At 48.2% G+C, this 19,040-nt stretch overlaps 1 protein-coding gene across 1 annotated transcript in view; it reads left to right on the top strand.

Annotated features, from left to right (window-relative positions):
* Window positions 1–16,805, top strand: part of WLS (Wnt ligand secretion mediator) — a 93,216-nt gene extending 76,411 nt beyond the window's left edge. Inside the window, exons 6-12 of the mRNA XM_038753239.1 lie at window positions 1,390–1,558; window positions 3,071–3,168; window positions 3,822–3,885; window positions 6,987–7,130; window positions 8,584–8,667; window positions 12,024–12,177; window positions 15,996–16,805. Coding sequence (XP_038609167.1) covers window positions 1,390–1,558; window positions 3,071–3,168; window positions 3,822–3,885; window positions 6,987–7,130; window positions 8,584–8,667; window positions 12,024–12,177; window positions 15,996–16,105 — 823 coding nt within the window. The 3' untranslated portion in view covers window positions 16,106–16,805. The remainder of the gene's footprint in view (window positions 1–1,389; window positions 1,559–3,070; window positions 3,169–3,821; window positions 3,886–6,986; window positions 7,131–8,583; window positions 8,668–12,023; window positions 12,178–15,995) is intronic.
* The last annotated feature ends 2,235 nt before the right edge of the window (window positions 16,806–19,040 follow it).

Genomic DNA, 19,040 nt, shown 5'->3' with positions numbered 1-19,040 from the left:
AAAGAGCGTGGGCCTGGGATTCAGGAGACCTAGGTTCTAATCCCGGCTGCGCCCCTTGCTCGCTGTGTAGCCTTGGGCAAGTCAGTTTACTTCCCTGGGCCTCAGTGTCCTTATGGATAAAATGAGGATTCGATGCCTGTCGTCTCTATCTTAGAATGTGAGTTCCGGGTGACACAAGGACTTTGAACTGATTGTCTTATATCTACTCCAGCACTGGGTACAGTTCTTGGCCTATTGTAAGCGCTTAACAAATCCCACAATTATTATTATTATTGAAGTCATTGTGGAGACCCCCACCAGTTACATTCCACTCTTCTCCCAATAGAGGAATTTAACAACTGAATACGCTTTTGCAATCTATAGAACATAGATGGATCATTATCCCTTCTAGACTGTGAGCCCACTGTTGGGTAGGGACCGTCTCTATATGTTGCCAACTTTTACTTCCCAAGCACTTAGTACAGTGCTCTGCACACAGTAAGCGCTCAATAAATGCAATTGAATGAATGAATGGATCCCGAGGTGCTAGAGGGAGATCCTGGGAATTTCGAAGGTCCACAGAAATGGTTCTTTCCTGACTAGGCTCTCTTGAAATTGCTTCCTTAAGAGCCCCTGAGCAGAGAGGCTGAACCAGAGAGGCACGGATGAGCTGGGATAGTGGATCAAAAACCCACAGTATAATTGCACGAGACACCTTCATCCTTTGCCAGTGGCTGGCTATAACTCCTTACAGCACTAGCAGCTGAGAAGCAGTGTGCCTCAGTGGATCTAGAGCACAGGCCTGGGAGTCAGAAGAACCTGGGTTCTAATTCCGGCTCTGCCACTTGTCTGCTGCATGACCTTGGGCAAGTCATTTCACTTCTCTGGGCCTCAGTTCCCTCATCAGGGAAATGGGGATTAAGAGTGTGAGCCCCATGTAGGACAGGGACTACATGGACTAAATCCAGTGGGATTAACCTGTATGTACCCCAGTGCGTAGAACAGTGCTTGGCACATAGTGAGTGCTTAGCAAATACCATTGTTATTATTATTAGCCCAGAGAAGAGCTACGTATCTGAGCCAATGGGGAATGGGGCCTGTTGAGATGGAAGTTAAGAAAGCCAGGCCTAAACCCATATGGATGGAGATTATCTAAACAAAAGAGGACATTTCTACCAGCCTCACATATAAACAAGTGTAGATGATCAGATTTCTCCCTGTGTGTTTATGTTTATGTGTTTACGTGTGTTTCACTGAGTGTGAATACTCAATGGACTAGCAACTTCTAACTACTGGGGGATGTAGTCACGGTGAATATCAAAAGCGTCACATGGTTCTAGACCCGCCATTCTTCATTCTGCTTGCTCATGTTGTGGCTAGGTGGGGTCTGAAAGGTTTCTCTGTCTGCAGGGTCATCTTTGCCCTGGGCATCTCGATGACGTTCATCAACATCCCGGTGGAGTGGTTTTCCATCGGGTTTGACTGGACGTGGATGTTGCTGTTCGGAGATATACGACAAGGGATCTTTTATGCAATGCTGCTGTCCTTCTGGATCATCTTTTGCGGCGAGCACATGATGGTAAGGCCATTCCCTCTGTTGGGGAAGCATGGTCCTGTTGTGGGGGAAGCTCACTGTCTCTGAGGGGAGGGGAAGCCCAGCCCCTGCAGAAAACCCAAAGACAATTTTGGTTCAGCTTCCCAGCCAACAGGCCTAGTCCCCCGAGTCGTTTTTGCGGCCATGAGGTTGTAAGCTCCTTGAGGACGAGGTCCAGGTGTCCTACTGCTGCTGTACTGTCCTAAGGGCCCAGCTTTGTACCCGAGGTGCGGTCAACAGCCCGGATGGCCTGATTGGTTCAGAACAACGCCAGGCTCCCCAGGATTAAGGAGCTGTCTCTAACCCAGACCTAGGACTGACCAGACAGCTGGCCTTCATCAGGTGGGAAAATAATTGCTTCCCTTTCCCCATCAGGTGGCTGCCCCAGAGACACTTGATGCTGCATTACCATCACACGGAAGTGCCCAAACCCCAAAACCTAGCACATTTCTCCATGGGAATCTTTGGCTTCTTCCCTTCCTCCCTTGCCTCTGAACGCAGGCTCTGCTTCCAACACAGGAGAGGGAAACCTAGCACTTTTAAAATTGTCAGCGGTAGTCCTTTGAGGTGGCCACTTTACTTGCCTTTTCAGTTAAAGCCAACCCTGCCCAGCCACCATTATAATTGGTCATTTGAAGATCTGTTCAGAATGGCCTTTGATTTTAAAGTCTTTGTTACCCAGGACTTCAAATAGCAAGAAAATCTCTTCTAATTCCATTTTAGACCCCATCAGCTAGGATAATCAATCAATCAATGGTATTTATAATAATAATAATGGCATTAGTTAAGTGCTGACTATGGCAAAGCACTGTTCTAAGTGCTGGGGAGGATACAAGGTTGTCCCATGTGGGGCTCACAGTCTTAATCCCCATTTTACTGATGAGGTAACTGAGGCACAGAGAAGTTAAGTGACTCGCCCCAAGTCTCACAGCTGACAAGCAGCGGAGCCGGGATTTGAACCCATGACCATTTATTGAGCGCTTGCTATGTGCAGAACAGTGTAATAAGTGCTTGAGACAGTACAGTATAACAGAGGTGGTAGACACATTGCCTGCCCACAGTGAGCTTACAGTTCAGAGGAGCTTTACCATCTAGAGGTAATACCAGAAAAGGCAGTATGGCCTACCTCTGCCTATATTCTTGTCTGTGACCTTGAGCGAGCCACTTAGCCTCTCTGGGCCTCTATTTTCCCATCTGTAAAATGGGGAGAAGAAATCTGTGAACCACATGTGGGATGTTGATTGTGTCCGATCCAGTAACGTGCCTTCCCCAGTGTTTGACACACAGTGTGTGCCTAATAAATACCATTCATATTATCAGTAATAAGGGCTGTCATTATACAGCAGCAGATGTAACTGCTAGGAATGTGCCACTGTTTAGAGAGCATTGGACTGGTGGCTTTTGGGAGATAATTTTGGGGACTTGGTCTACAGACCTATCACGGCTTCCCCCTCCTCCAAACCCATCACTCAATTTCCCATTTCTCGGCTTCTCTAGGATCAGAACGAACGGAACCACATTTCTGGGTACTGGAAACAGGTGGGACCGATTGCTGTCGGCTCCTTCTGCCTCTTCATCTTTGACATGTGTGAGAGGTGAGTGGATTTCAACCAGCCTCCTTGTGTGTGAGAAACGTGAGCAGGAGGGGAACACATTGGTCAGAGCCCACTTTGGTCAGCACGGTCTTCTCTACAGAGGAGTGCCCAACTTGATGCCTGGCAAGGGATGAAGCCGTTTATTTCTGCAGAACATGGTCTCATCACCAGTCTACCTCACTTACATAACTGCCTCCCCACTCCTCAACTTTTGAAAAGGAAGTAAAATATTGTTTTTTGTAAGCAGGGATAGCAGCGCCCACTGGGGCAGAAAGAGAAGGGTCAGAATGCTCAACCATTGAGATATATGAACTCCTGGGTGGGAAGAGGAGAAGGGAGGGAGAGAGTTAATTCAGTGACAGCCTATGTAGGTGGCACTTGGGAGAATACAGTAGAAGGCATTTCTCTCCCTTCTCCCCCATTTTTTCCTCCCCTCTCTATTTTGTTAGATTTTATTTCCCAGGTACAAGCCCCTCTCCTATTTTTGGGTTTGCAAAAAAATAGCAATTTTACCAGTAAATACACCTTCCTTAATTTCATAGCGACATCACCAAGATTTGCTTTTCTAACCACCAGTCAGAGGAATTGCACTGGGAACCTTTAACGTTTCATCTATTTACTCAGTGGTATTTTCCAATCTGTTCATCTTTCAGAGGGGTACAACTGACAAACCCTTTCTACAGTATCTGGACCACGGAGGTTGGCACTGAGCTGGCTGTATCCTTCCTCGTCACAGAAAAGAGTTTGTTGTTTTTTTAAGCACATTAACAGGAGCGAAGGGGAAGGAGTGGGAGAGTCCCATTTGGGTTTCCCAAGTTAGTGGTCACACTCGAATTACCGAGCTCCGGTGTATTGCTAGATCTGAATGGAAAAGGTGGTTTTGAAGGCATCAGCCAAGGACATGGTCTTTGATTATGATGATAATAATAATAATAATGGCATTTGTTAAGCGCTTATTATGTGCCAGGCACTTTACTAAGTGCTGGGGTAGATACAAGCAAATCGGGTTGGACACAGTTCCTGTCCCATGTGGGGCTCATGGTCTCAATCCCCATTTTAAAGATGAGGTAACTGAGGCCCAGAGAAGTGAAGTGCCTTGCCCAAGGTCACATAGCAGACAAGTGGCAGAGCCGGGATTGGAACCCATGACCTTGGCCGAGGCATACTCAAGCCTCATTGTCTGAGCTTTGCTGCAGAGACCCAATTTCCACAGCGGGATTAAGGAGAGGCAAGTAATTAGAAGAATTAACACTTGCCTCCAAGCCAGGCAGAGTTGGAAAATGGTGTGAAGGCAATTAGCATCTCATTCCCCCAAGATCCTTCCGGAAATAGTGCTCATCCCCTGCCCGCTCATTCCCGTGGGGCCTGCCCATATTGGCACTTTCTCCCAGGTGACTTCATTCCCTGCTGACCTCCCTTAAGGGCCAGTGTAGAAACTGCTGCTCTTGGCCCTTACTGCCCAGCTGAGACACAGCTTTAACACATTCCACAGAGCAGAATCGACCAGCCTCTTGATGCTTCTGGGTTGGAACATTTTTTCCTTGATTCAGCAGTGTGGTGAGTGCTTGGAGCAAAAGGGAAAATGGTGGAGAATAGTATGTGAAGTGACCAGTCCTGGTTTTTCTCAAATTGCCATTTTTTAAAAAACGGTATTTGTTAAGCGCTTACTTTGTGTCAAACACTGTTCTAAGTGCTGGGGTAGGTCTAAGTTAAGTAGGGCAGAAACAGTCCTTCATCATCAGTCGTATTTACTGAGCGCTTATTGTGTGCAGAGCACTGTACTAAGCGCTTGGGAAGTACAAATTGGCACCTTGTCCTGCATTCAGTTCACAGTCTAAGAAGGAGGAAGGATAGGTATAATAATAATAATAATAATGATAATAATTATGGTATTTTTAAAGTGCTTACTATATGCCAGGCACTGTACTAAGTGCTGGGGTGCATACGGGCAAATTGGGTTGGACACAGTACCTCTCCCACATGGTGCTCACAGTTTTAATCACCATTTTACAGATGAGATAACTGAGGCACAGAGAAGTTAAGTGACTTGCCCAAGGTCACACAGCAGACAAGAGGCAGAGCTGGCATTAGAAGTGTTAACTTTTGTTTAAACCTTCCGCACTCTAGCACTGTACTAAGCACAAGTCGGCAACATATAGAGACGGTGCCTACCCAGCAATGGGCTCACAGTCTAGAAGGGGGAAACAGACAACAAAACAAAACATGTAGACGGGTGTCAAAATCATCAGAGCAGATAGAGTTATAGCTATATGCACATCATGAACAAAATAAATAGAATAGTAAATATGTACAAGTAAAATAGAGTAATAAATCTGCACAAATATATACAAGTGCTGTGGGGAGGGGAAGGAGGTAGGGCAGGGGGGTGGATAGGAGGAGAGGAATAAGGGAGCTCAGTCTGGGAAGGCCTCTTGGAGGAGGTGAGCTCTCAGGAGGGCTTTGAAGGGAAGAAGAGAGCTAGCTTGGCAGATGTGTGGAGGGAGGGCATTCCAGGCCAGGGGAAGGACGTGTGCCGGGGGTCGACGGTGGGACAGGCGAGAACAAGGCACAGTGAGGAGGTTGGCGGCAGAGGAGGGGAGGGTGCGGGTTGGGCTGTAGAAGGAGAGAAGGGAGGTAAGGTAGGAGGGAGTGAGGTGATGGACAGTCTTGAAGCCGAGAGTGAGGAGTTTTTGTTTGATTCATAGGTTGACAGGCAACCACTGGAGATTTTTGAGGAGGGGAGTGACAGGCCCAGAGTATTTCTATACAAAGATGATCTGGGCAGCAGAGGGAAGTATAGACTGAAGCAGGGAGAGACAGGAGGATGGGAGATCAGAGAGGAGGCTGATGCAGTAATCCAGTCGGGATAGGATGAGAGATTGAACCAGCAAGGAAAGGGCAGTATCCCTATGTCCTGCTGCCATGAGATGAAGTGAACAACAATTCCGGGTTTGCCCTGTCCATACCCATCAAGATTTTACACCCTCTAGACTGCAAGATCATCCTCTCGACTGTAAGCTCATTGTAGGCAGTGAAAATGTCTACCAACTCTTTTATTTTTGTACTCTCCCAAGCATTAAGTACAGTGCCCTCCACATAGTAAGTGCTCAAAAAAAAATACCATTGAGTGATTGAAACAGGGCCTGGAAGTCCGAAGGACCTGGCTTCTGATTTCTGCTCTGCCAATTGTTTGCTCAGTGACTTTGGGCAAATCACCCAACTTCTGTGTCACAGCTACCTCATCTGTAAAATGGGGATTGAATACCAGTCCTTCCTCCTACTTAGACTGTGAGCCCATGCGACAGTGATTTTGTCCAACCTAATTAACCCGTATCTACCCCAGTGCTTATAACAGTGTGTGACACATGGGAAGCACTTAACAAATACCATTTTAAAAAAAGAGAGGGGGAGGGAGGTGAGGGGGGTTATGTCACTTGATCAAGGTCATCCAGTAGGTCGGGAGTAGGATCAGGACTCGTGTTCTCGAGCTTGATAAGAATGATGGTATTTGTTAAAGCGCTTACTATGAGCCAAGCACTGTTCTAAGTGCTCAGGGAGATACAAGGTTATCAGGTTGTCCCAGGTGGGGCTCACAATCTTAATCCCCATTTTTCAGATGAGGTAATTGAGGCACAGAGAAGTGAAGTGACCTACCCAAAGTCACACAGCTGACAAGTGGCAGGGCTGGGATTAGAACCCACCACCTCTGACTCCCAAGACCATGCTCTTTCCACTAGGCCACGCTGCTTCTCAGACCAGGCAACCCTGCAGTGCTAGACCAGGAAAAATGTGCAGTTTTCCTTACCTGAGCTCCTCAGATGGCTTTCATTATCGTAGCAGGGATCTGCCTCTGCCTGTACTTTCTGTTTCTGTGCTTTGTGGTATTCCAGGTGTTCAGGAACATCAGCGGGAAGCAGTCCAGCCTGCCGGCAATGAGCAAGGTACGACGACTTCACTATGAGGTGAGCATTTGTGAAGCAATTGTATTCTTATTTATTAAGTGCTTACTATGTACCCGGCACTGTACTGAGTGCTGAGATAGATACAAGAGCATCAGAGTGGACAGAGTCACTGTCCCACATTCATTCATTCAGTCATATTTATGAAACGCTTAATGTGTGCAGAGCACTGTACTAAGCACTTGGAAAGCACCATTCATCAACAAATGGAGACAATCCCTGCCCAACAATGGGGCTCACCGTCTTAATCCCCATTTTGCAGATGAGTGAACTGTGGCACAGAGAAAGTAAGTGACTTGTCCAAGGTCACACAGCAGAGCAGTGGCAGAGTCAGGATTAGACCCCACGTCCTTCTGACCCCCAGGCCTGTGCTCTATCCGAATGGCCATACTGCTCCCTGCTAACGTTCCCACTGCTGTTTTGAATGCTTAAAATGTGTGCAGAGCACTGTCCTAAGCACTTGGGAGAGTGCAGTAAAATAGAGTTGGTAGACCCAATCCGTGCCCATAATAACCTTACAGTCTAGAGGGGGAAGACAGACATTAAAATAAATTATAGCTATATACCTAGGTGCTGTTGGACTGAGGGTGGGGTGAATAAAGCACACAAACCCAAGGGTGAGGATGACACAGATAGGAGAGGGAGCAGGGGAAGTGAGGGCTTAGTCTGGGAAGGCTTCTTGGAGGAGATGTCTATTACATTGTAGTCTCCTAAGCACTCAGTATAGTGCTTTGCACACAGTAAGTAATCAATAAATACAAGATGCGATTTTAATAATGCTTTGAAGCAGAGGAGAATGATTGTCTGTTGCATATGAAGGTTTGAGTGGGGAATTCCAGGACAGAGGCAGGATGTGGCAAGGGGTTGGTGATGAGAGATGGAAACCACAGCCTCACTCCACTGCTGGATGCAAGTAGTGGCCCCGGGGTAGCATCGTTTTCCTTTTAATAGTATTTAATGATAATAATAAAATAATAATAATGATATTTAAACACGGGGTAGCATCGTTTTCCTTTTAATAGTATTTAATGATAATAATAAAATAATAATAATGATATTTAAACACGTACTCTGTGCCAGGCACTGTACTAAGCACTGGGGTGAATACAAGCAAATCAGGTTGGACACAGTCCCTGTCCCATGTGGGGTTTATAGTCTCAATCTCCACTTTGCAGATGTGGTAACTGAGGCACAGAGAAGTGAAGCGATTTGCCCAAGATCACACAGCAGACAAGTGGTAGAGCGGGAATTAGAACCCATGATGTTCTAACTCCCAGACAGGTGCTCTATCCACTGCACCATGTTATCCACCCTCACTTAGCTGATTCCAGGAGAAAAGTGTCAGGAGGTTGGGGTCAGAAGCAGGAGGTTCTGTGGGGGGAACGGTTATTAGATGAGCTCAGGAGGTGTGAAGAATGGCGAGGGTCTAACCTGCACCCCTCTGTCTCCCAACCAGGGGCTGATCTTCAGGTTTAAATTCCTCATGCTGATCACCCTGGCTTGTGCAGCCATGACTGTCATCTTCTTCATTGTCAGCCAGGTAAGGCCTCCCCCTCACCCCCTCCCATAATCTGAACCCCTGGGATATCCCGCCAGGGTGTGAGGAGAGCCCGACCTTTGAGCACCTTGGGAACTTCATTCATTCATTAAATCGTATTTACTGAGTGCTTACTTTGTGAAGAGCACTGTTCCAAGCACTTGGAAAGTTAAATAAAGCAATAAAGAGAGACGGTCCCTGCCCACAGCGAGAAGTGTTTTCATTTTCAGAGTCCTCCAGTTTGAGGGTGGGATTAAAAAGAGTCCTGAAGAGAATTTCCCAGCCAAATCTGGTGGTGGGTGGGTGGGGGGACCCTACACTGTTCCCTGTAAGAGCCCCACAGTTTTCGCGGTACATGCTGTTGCTAATTTGAAGATGCATGGAACCACTGAAAGTCCCAGAGGGAGCAGCCAGCTTGCTGACTGGTGAAATGAGGCGAGGGAAACGAGCACAGTGGTCAGTGGGCACGATAGGAAATGGTGGCAGGGTCCCCTTAGGTGGGAGGGGAGGGGTCTCCTACACCACGTCCCATGGAATGTCTCCTCTCCTGGGGGGCCTAGGCTCGGCTCAAGGCAGGGAGGGGCTTGGAAGTGGCAATGGGGTGCTGTTTTAGTCGAGGAGAAAATGTCATATCGCTTCAAAGGTCACACAGGTGCCCTGACCAGCGTTGCTGGCAGGTCCTGGTGGGTGAGCAGATGGGAGGACGGGCGTGCCCTGGAGCGAATCAGGTGTCCCTGCCTCTGGACACCCCAGAGGCGGAGCCAGTTTTCCTCCATGTCTTTCACTTCACGATCCTGTCAAGGGGAAAGAGTCCCAGCCAGCAGGGTCAAATGTGAGTTTTCTGCCTCTATCCAAGAAAAATCCTGGGGCCAGATGGCAGCATTTCCACATCTAGTAAGTTTCAGGTTTTTGGTTTTTTTTTAGAGGCAAAGGAGGGCAGCCTTCCAGGGATTCCAGCTTTCAGGTCTGCCTCTTCCAGGGGAAAATGAAAAGGTTGATACTCCCAGATCACAATGTTTTCAAACTCTCTGGCCTCTTGTCTGGCTTTTTATATCTGGGCTGACGGCACCCAGGGTAGCTCTCCTCTGTAAGCGGAGAGCGGGGGGCCATTTTGGATTCCATTAGCTCCTGACATTCCTGCTAGGGGCTTTTCAAGGGTTATTTATAGACATCTAAGGCATTCTCAGAGCTAATGAGACGCCCCCCAGGTACTGGCGTCTTTGGAGGGATTTTTTTTTTTTTCAAGCCCAGTTTGCAGTTCCTGGCTATGGCCTTTTCCCAGAGGAGGCCCATGGTAGGTGAGGGGGGAAGGGAGGTAGATTTTTCCAAATCGGGGCACATTGCTAGAGAGAAGGGGTCTGCGTCTACTCTTACAACCTTACAACACCCTCCCCACCACAACCAATCCCCCACTTCAGCCCATCTGCGCCACCAAGCACTTAAGTTCTCATAAACCTCCAAAGAACATTGAGTAGCTGTATATATCCTTTATACTCTATTACCTTTTTCTCTGTGTAATTTAGTGGGTATGGGTCGCCTGCTCGATTATGAGCTTCTTGAGGATAGGAATCACATCTACTAATCCATTCAGTCACATTTATTGAGCACTTATTGTGTGCAGAGCACTGTCTAAACACTTGGGAGAGTACAGTTCAACAGTAGAGCAGTCACATTCTGGTGCTGGCCATGGTGGCTAGCTGGTATGGGTACAGCCCCAGTCCCACGGTCCATAGTTTTGAGATCGAATCTCCAGAGTCTCTATTTGGGCATTACTGACTCCCCAGGACCTCTTTCCTGGACAAGGCTGAACTATTGAAATTCCTCCCTTCAGGAGGAAAAGCAGCCTGTCACCTTACCTTGTGAGGGATAATTCAATCAATGCTAATTACTGAGCACTTACTGTGTGCAGAGCACTGTACTAAGTGCTTGAAAGAACACAATATAGGTAGGTGTAGGCTATCCTTTTCCCCAATCTCACTTCACCCTCTCTTGTATTTTTTTTATGGTATTTGTACTAAGGGCTGGGGTAGATACAAGCTAATCAGTTTGGATATAGTCCCTGTCCACTGAGCCACACTGCTTCCCAATAGAACACAGTTGGTAGACAGGTTCCCTGCCCACCACGAGCTTGCAGTCTATAGGAAGTGTCCAGATACTCCTGATTAGATCATCATCACCATCTCATTGACTGAGGATTGACAGGGCTTCCTTCACTCTACGTGCCGGAGATAACTATAGGAAGTTGCGGCCTCTGGACTCAAGCATCTCCCACCCTTATTTAAGAAGGGTCTGGGCTCTGACCGGGCACTGATTCCCCAGGTACTTGGTCTTGCCATGAGGCGACTTTGGGGCACTTTCTCAGTAGTCCCCTGCTTCCTTCGACCGTTGGAAACTGTCAGCCCTGAACTGAATTTAGAAAAGGGGTAAATGTGCCAGGTGGTTAGCTGTTGTAGAATTGGGAGGCCATTTGTTCTCCTTCCTCACCAGATGAGCAGCATGGCGTAGTGGATAGAAAATGGGCCTGGGAGTGAGAAGGTCCTGGGTTCTAGTCCTGGCTCCACCACTTACCTGCTGTGTGACTTTGGGAGAGTCACTTCACTTCTCTATGCCTCCATTTCCTCATCTGTTAAATGGGGGTGAAGACTGTGAGCCCCGTGTGGGACAGGACTGTGGCTGTCCTGATAATCTTGTATGTACTCCAGCGCTGAGTACAGTACTGGGCACATAGTGAATGCCTAATGAATATTATTATTATTATTATTTAGCCTTTAATATTATTATTTAGCCTTTAATAATAATAATGATGATAATGGTACTTGCTAAGTGCTTACTGTGTGCCATGCGCGGTTCTAAGCGCTGGGGGCTTAAAACAGTTTGGACACAGTCCCTGTCCCACAAGGGGCTCACACTCTAAAGCCCTATTTTACAGATGAGGGAACTGAGGCCCAGAGAAGTGAAGTGACTTGTCCAAGGTCACCCATCAGACATGTAAATAGAACCGGGATTAGAACCCATGACCTTCTGATTCCCAGGCCCGTGCTCTATCCCCTGAAGCCCTTCTGTGCCACCTAGGCATTTGAATTCCCACAATCTGTATAGCACTTAGGTAAATACTTTATTCTCTTAACTCCCTTGATCTGTAATTTATTGTGTGTCTCCTCTAGTAGATTGTAAACTCCTTGAGGACAAGAACTTTAGTGTACTGTCCCAAGCATTTATAATGTCAATAGAGAGCAGATGCTCAATAACTATCACTGTGTGATCGGTTTGCCTGTTTCCCCAGGAGTGGAGGGGTCAGGCTATGGCAGGATCTTTGGCTTACTGAGAGTAAATTCGCTATTCTCTTCTCCTCTGAACAGGTGACAGAAGGTCACTGGAAATGGGGAGAGTTCACAGTTCAAGTGAACAGTGCCTTCTTCACCGGCATCTACGGGATGTGGAACCTTTACGTCTTCGCCCTTATGTTCCTGTATGCGCCGTCCCACAAAAACTATGGCGACGATCAGTCAAATGGTGATTTGCATCCGGGCACCTGCCAAGTCCTGCTGTCCCTGGGATTGCACACTAATAATAATAGTAATATTTGTGGCATTTGTTAAGTGCCTAGGCACTGCACTAAGAGCTGGGGTAGATAAAAGGTAATCGGGTTGTCCCACATGGGGCTCACAGTTCTTGATCCCCATTTTACAGATGAGGGGACTGAGGCACAGAGAAGTGAAGTGACTTGCTCAAGGGCACAGAGCAGACAAGTGACGGAACAGGGATTAGAACTCACGTCCTCCGGCTCCCAAAGCCATGCCCTTGCCACTAGGCCACACTGCTTGGTAGGCACATTCCCTGCCCAAAACGAGTTTACAGTCTAGAATGGAGACAGGCATTAATAAATTTATAATATATAAGTTCGTAGATACAAACATAAAAGGCTGAGGGTGGGTCAAATACCAAATTTCCAAAGATCACAGATTCAGGTGTGTAGGCAATGTAGAAGGGAGAGGGAGCAGGGCTGCAAAATGCTCACCGGATCATAAACTCCTTGAGGATGTAGTAGTGTTCTTCAGTGCTCAGATGCTATTGTTGTACCCCATGAGCATCAAGAATGTATCAGAAAGCATCTCCTTGAACCCCCACAACCCTCCGGGGATGAAAGAGGGGTAATCAGAGCTCTTATGGAGGCAGAGGGAAGGGGCTTCCATGCCGGTCTCCATCTCTCAGGATATCTGGGGGTGCTGAGTTTTTCTAGAGCTTAAGTTGGCACCTCTTCTCTGGCTCCTGTTTAATTGGCATTCCACCAGTTCGGTGGGAGTGGGGGTCAGAGTAGGAAGTGGGAGGTGACAGTGGCGGGGAGGAAATCAGGTCAGGAGAAATGTGTGTGCTTCAGGGATGGGTGATAGTGGGCTAGACCACCAGTGTCACACCGTCCTCACCAATCTTGGTTATGAGAGCTGCCTTTCTAGAAGGCCCTGGCTGTCTGGCACATCTTGAATGTATTTGTGCCGACCCATTTCCTCCCTTGCTTATTCCCGTTTTCCCCTTAGCCAGTAGAGAAAACTTGTGCAAGGGACTTTACGTCCGGCCTGCCACTGTTCTCCCCTTTCCGCGGCCCTTTTTACTCCCCCTTCCCACCAACCTGCCTGCTTGAAGATGCTCAGTTCCAGAGGTGCAGTGGCCCCAGCATCTCTTGAATTCAACTGATCTAGGGGCCAGCCGGAGGGAGAACCTGTCAGCCTGGGGAGGATGATGCAGACATATCTGGTCCCACTGGCTCGCTCCCCCTCTGGGATTTACTGTTCTGTAACACTCTCTCCGGGACCCTCCCACCCCCGAGTTCTCCCCTGCTGCCTCTGCTTTCTGACCTGTTAACCCTCTGCATCCTAAACCAGGCAGTCAATCGATCATATCTATTGTGTGCAGAGCACTGTACTAAGTGCTTTGGAGAAGTAGCATGGCCTATTAAAAAGGGCACAGCTTGGGAGTCAGAGGATCTGGGTTCTCATGCCGTGTGCTTGCTTGCAGTGTGGCCATGAGCAAGTCACTTCACTCTGCCTCAGTGACCTCATCTGAAAAATGGGGATAAAGACTGTGAGCCCCATGTGGGACAGGGACTGTGTCTAACCCAATTAACTTGTCTCTATCCCAGTACTTAGAAAAATTCCTGGCCACTATTATTTTTATTAGTATTTAATCACTTGTATTGAGCGCTTACCATGTGCAGTGGGAGAGTGCGGTATGGAAGGGCCGGTGGACATGTTCCCTGCCAAAAATGAGTGTACAGTTTTTAAAAGAAATCATAGTTTGTACACTTGGCTCCTCCAGGTGGGAAGGGCAGCGGGTTTCGGCCTGGTGACAGAGGGGGACTGTTTGGACAGTGCAGTTGGGGGAGCGGATGGCTTGGCTTAGTGGCAAGAGCATGGGCTTGGGAATCAGAGGACGTGGGTTCTAATCCCGAGTCCACCACTTGTCTGCTGTGTGACCTTGGGCCAGCCACTTAGCTTCTCTGTGTTTCAGTTTGCTCATCTGTAAAATGAGAATTAAGCCTGTGAGTCCCTCGTGGGACAACCTGATTAGCTTGTATCTGCCCCAGCTCTTAGAACAGTGCTTGGCACATAGTAAGCGCTTAATAAAGTCCATTATCATCATCAAGATGAGAGAGATCCATGATGGGTGTGATTGCAGGAATGGCCATCCAACCACAAGGTGGTGCTAACATCCCCTCCAGTTTTTTTTAAAATAGTATTTATCGTTAATAATAATAATGTTGGCATTTGTTAAGTTCTTACTATGTGCGAAGCATTGTTCTAAGCACTGGGGGGGATACAGCACTTAGAACAGTGCTTTGCACAAAGTAAGCACTTAAAAATATTATTATTATTATTATTATTATTATTATTATTATTATTATTATTATTATTACTACAAGGTGACCAGGTTGTCCCACGTGGGGCTCACATCCGTAATCTCCATTTTACAGATGAGGTCACTGAGGCTCAGAGAAGCTAAGTGACTTGCCCAAAGTACCCAGCTGACAAGTGGTGGAGCTGGACAAGTGAGCGTTTACTATGTGCCAGGCACTGTTCCAAGCGCTGGGGTAGATACAAGATAATCAGGTTGGACACAGTCCCCATCCCACAGGGGGCTCACAGTCGTCACCCCTATTTTACAGATGAGGTAACTGAGGCACAGAGAAGTCAAGTGGCTTGCCCAGCCAAGGTCACACAGCAGACAAGTGGCAGAGCCGGGACTAGAACCCAGGTCCTTCTGATTCCCAGGCCCGGGTTCTAGCCGCTAGGCCACGTTGCTCTTCAGTGGCCCGTCAAGGTACAGCTCTGACTTGGAACCTGGTAACCCAGGACCTAAATCCAGGCCACCGACTACCCCAGGGGCAAGAGCAGCTGTTGATTATTACGATGATGATGATGGCATTAAGTGCTTACTTAAGTGCAAAGCACTGTTCTAAGCGCTGAGGAGGTTACAAAGTGATCAGGTTGTCCCACGGGGTCTCACAGTCCTAATCCCCATTTTACAGATGAGGGAACTGAGGCACAGAGAAGTTAAGTGACTTGCCCAAAGTCACAGAGCTGACAATTGGCAGAGCTGGGATTTGAACCCATGACCTCTGACTCCAAAGCCTGTGCTCTTTCTTCCGAGCCATGCTGCTTCTGTTCTTCTGCTCCCCACGGCCTGAAGGGCAGCCTGGGGAGAAATGGCTCGGGGTGATGGACAGGATACCTAGCCCTTGAAGCATATCGGCTTCGGCCTAGGGCTGACCCTCCGGGACTGCATGCCCCCACCGGTCGGCGACCTCCCAATCAATAACTGATAGTCTTTATTGAGCACTTGCTCGGTACAGAAGGGAGGCAGCATGGCCTAGCGGATAGAGCACGGGACTGGGAATCAGAAGGACGTGGCTTCTTATCCCGGCTCTGCCACTCGTCTGCTGTGTATCCTTGGGCAAGTCACTTCGGTTCTCTGGACCTCAGTTACCTCATCTGTAAAATGGGGATGAAGACTATGAGCCCAATGTAGGACAGGGACTGTGTCCAACCCAGTTACCTCGTATCTACCCCATGCTTCGTACAGTGCCTGGCATATAGTAAGTGCTTAACAAATACCATGGTTATTATAATTAAGCACTGGAGAGAGAGCACAGTGGGGGACCCTGCAGTCTAGCAGGGGAGACAGACGGAGAAATACCTTTCCTGTTTGTTGTACTTTCCCAGTCACTTAGTACAGTGGTCTGCACACAGTAAGCACTCAAATACGATGGAATGAATGGATTTTTACAGAACAGGGGGCTATAATGCCTTTCACCCCATCATCCCTTCTCATTGTAGGTGACCTCGGCGTTCACAGCGGGGAGGAGCTCCAGCTCACCACTACCATCACTCACGTGGACGGACCCACCGAGATCTACAAGCTGAGCCGCAAGGAGGCCCAGGAGTAGACGGGGACGAGACCGGGCTTCGGCCACCTGTGCTGTGGAAGCGTGATCAGACGGGATCCACCGCGGAGGGCGGACGGGGAAGGGGAAGGGGCTGGGCTCCTCGGGATTTCTGGAGACAAAACAACAGCGTGAACATCCGCCGCCTTTCCTTCGGACCGCCACGGCTCTGGGAAGGAAAGATGCTGGACTCCCCGCCGTCGTGTAAGATAGCCAAACCTCCGTTTCACCACGTTTACATCGTCCGTTGAGAAGCCCCGCTGCTAGGACAGAGACCCTCCTGTGTTTGTTTGGGGGCGGGGGTGGTTCCCGGTCGCCCGGGCTCGGTCTCATTTCTGTTTTAGATAATAGAATACAATTAAATACCCTTTGCACTCTTAAGTTAAACCTCTCTCATAGTCCTCTAACTGCTAGTCCGAGACCACTTCTGTCTTCTATTTATATCACCGGTAGCCTGTCGAGTTCATATTTATGTCGTTAATAAATAAAGGCACCCCTACTTTTTATAGCCTCGTGCAACATAACTGCATTTTGCAAAGGGTTTATCAGGAGGGGTATCGCAGTTTTTTTAAAAAAACAAATCTTGTGTATCCAATACTAACAAGTCTGTACGGTGTAGATATTTTTTATATTTGCTAAAACTACTCAAGTAGGATTTACTGTATTAAATGACCTTTGGGTCTGAAAAGTTTTTTTTTTTAAATCACTTGCTTAGAATGTGTTTTCTTTCTACAAAATGCTTCCAGGCACCAGGACACTGTCTTGTTGGCTCATGTAAATAAACCGACTCTAAATGTGTATTTTTCCACCCCCAACACACATCCTCAGGCCCCTTATGCTTCTTTCTCTGGGAAGGGGAAGGACTTGTTTCCTAAACTTTTCCGGTAGTTTGGGAAAATGCAAATCATCCCCCTTGAGGTGGATTAGCTCCACCGATGAACCCACAGAGTGCTGCTCTTCAGAATGGATGCGGGGAAGAATTGGGATATGAGCTGGCTCCTTGTTCTAGAGCGACTTTTCCCGAATGTTAGGAATGGAACTTGAGGCCTTGGATCTTTGGCTCACCCTTTAGTGTAATCCCAGCTCTGCCGCCTGTCTGCCGCATGACCTTGGGCAAGTCACTTCACTTCTCTGGACCTCAGTTACCTCGTTTGTAAAGTGGAGATTAAGACCGTATGCCCCATGTGGGACACGGACAGTGTCCAACCTGATTACCAGTGATCTAGACTGTGAGCCCGTTACTGGGTAGGGACCGTCTCTATATGTTGCTGACTTGTACTTCCCAAGCGCTTAGTACAGTGATCTGCACACAGTAAGCGCTCAAGAAATACAATTGAATGAATGAATTACCTTGTATCTAGCTCAGTGCTTAGTCCATTGCCTGGCACAGGATAAGTGCATAACCAAAACCATAGTGTGAAGTGACTTGGGTTTTTCCACTCGGGTTAACAGAGGTCATTGTCCGAGTCTCCTTGACGCCCGGACAAACCCTGCCTCCCCCCCTGCAAGGCGTGTCCTGCCCTTCTGCTTCTCACTGCAGCGACTGGTCACAGGACACAACCGGGGCTGGGAGACCAGAGGGTGGTTATCCCGACCTAGACGGTGCGGCCGCAAATCTCTTCCAGATGTTCCCAGGAAGGGCCTTGGGATTTGGGGGGCCCGGTCCAAAGGATTCCAGATGCCTGCCCAGTCCTTGGTTTTAAAAGTAGCCTTCCCTCAACTTCCCTCAGAGGCTTGCTGTCTTCTGGTGATGGAGGGGAGTGGGAGGAACGATCCCAAGGTTTTCCACAGTGCGGCTGCCCTCCTGCCCACCTACTGGCTCCTTGTTCTCCGGGCCCCAGCGGGAACCTGCCTGGCAGTGAGGAGGGCCACCCCTTGCCCATCACCATCCATCCCAGAAGCCCAGGCTGACCACCTGAGAAGCAGCGTGGCTCAATGGAAAGAGCATGGGCTTTTGAGTCAGATGTTATGGGTTCAAATCCCGACTCCGCCAATCGTCAGCTGTGTGACTTTGGACAAGCCACTTGGCTTCTCTGGGCCCCAGTTCCCGCATCTGTAAAATGGGGATTAAGACTATGAGCTCCCCGTGGGACAACCTGATCACCTTGTAAACTCCCCAGCGCTTAGAACAACAGTGCTTTGCACATAGTAAGCGGTTTATAAATGCCGTTAAAAAACAAATCTACCTCCAACGGGCTGGTGATGGAGCTAGGTGGCCTGCTTTCAGGTGTGACAAAGGCTTTGCATTTGGAGGGGGCGGGTGGGGGTTTGGATAGTGCCCCCTGTCAGCATTTCTAGAATATATGATTAGACTCACATCATCTCACTACCTTTATCCTTTTTTTAAAGGGGGGGTTATGGTATTTATCAAACACTACGTTCCAGGCGCTGTACTAAGCACTAGCGAAGATGCAAGCTAATCAGGTTGGACGCAGTCCACGTACCACAGTGAAACACACTATTACTCCAGCTCTCAACTTCCCCTGTCTGGAGTTTTACCACTAGATACCACTATCACTAAATCCTGTTGCTTCAACCTTCACAACATCACTAAAATTTGCCCTCTCCTCTCCATCAACTGCTACCATAGTAATCCAAGCATTTAACCTATCCCACCCCGACTACTGTATCAGCCTCCTTGCTGACCTTCCATCCTCCTGTCTCTCCCCACTCCAAACCGTACTTCACTCTGCTGCCCGGTTCATTTTTCTACAAAAATGTTCAGTCCACTGGAAGTTGCCCATCCTCCTCAACATCAAACATGCTTTTCCGCAGTGTGCTGACACCCTATCCACACACTCCAGGCCCCGAGGGGGTCAAATATCAAAGATTACCCCCCAACATACACATAATAGGAACCAATAGCAAGAGTCTCAGAAGCCCCATTGAAACTCCACGGGTTGGGGAGGAGATAATAGGGGGATTTTGCTTAGAGAGA

Source organism: Tachyglossus aculeatus, chromosome 10 (assembly GCF_015852505.1).
Source record: "Tachyglossus aculeatus isolate mTacAcu1 chromosome 10, mTacAcu1.pri, whole genome shotgun sequence".
Classification (NCBI taxonomy): domain Eukaryota; kingdom Metazoa; phylum Chordata; class Mammalia; order Monotremata; family Tachyglossidae; genus Tachyglossus; species Tachyglossus aculeatus.
This window is presented reverse-complemented; position numbering and strand designations above follow the sequence as displayed.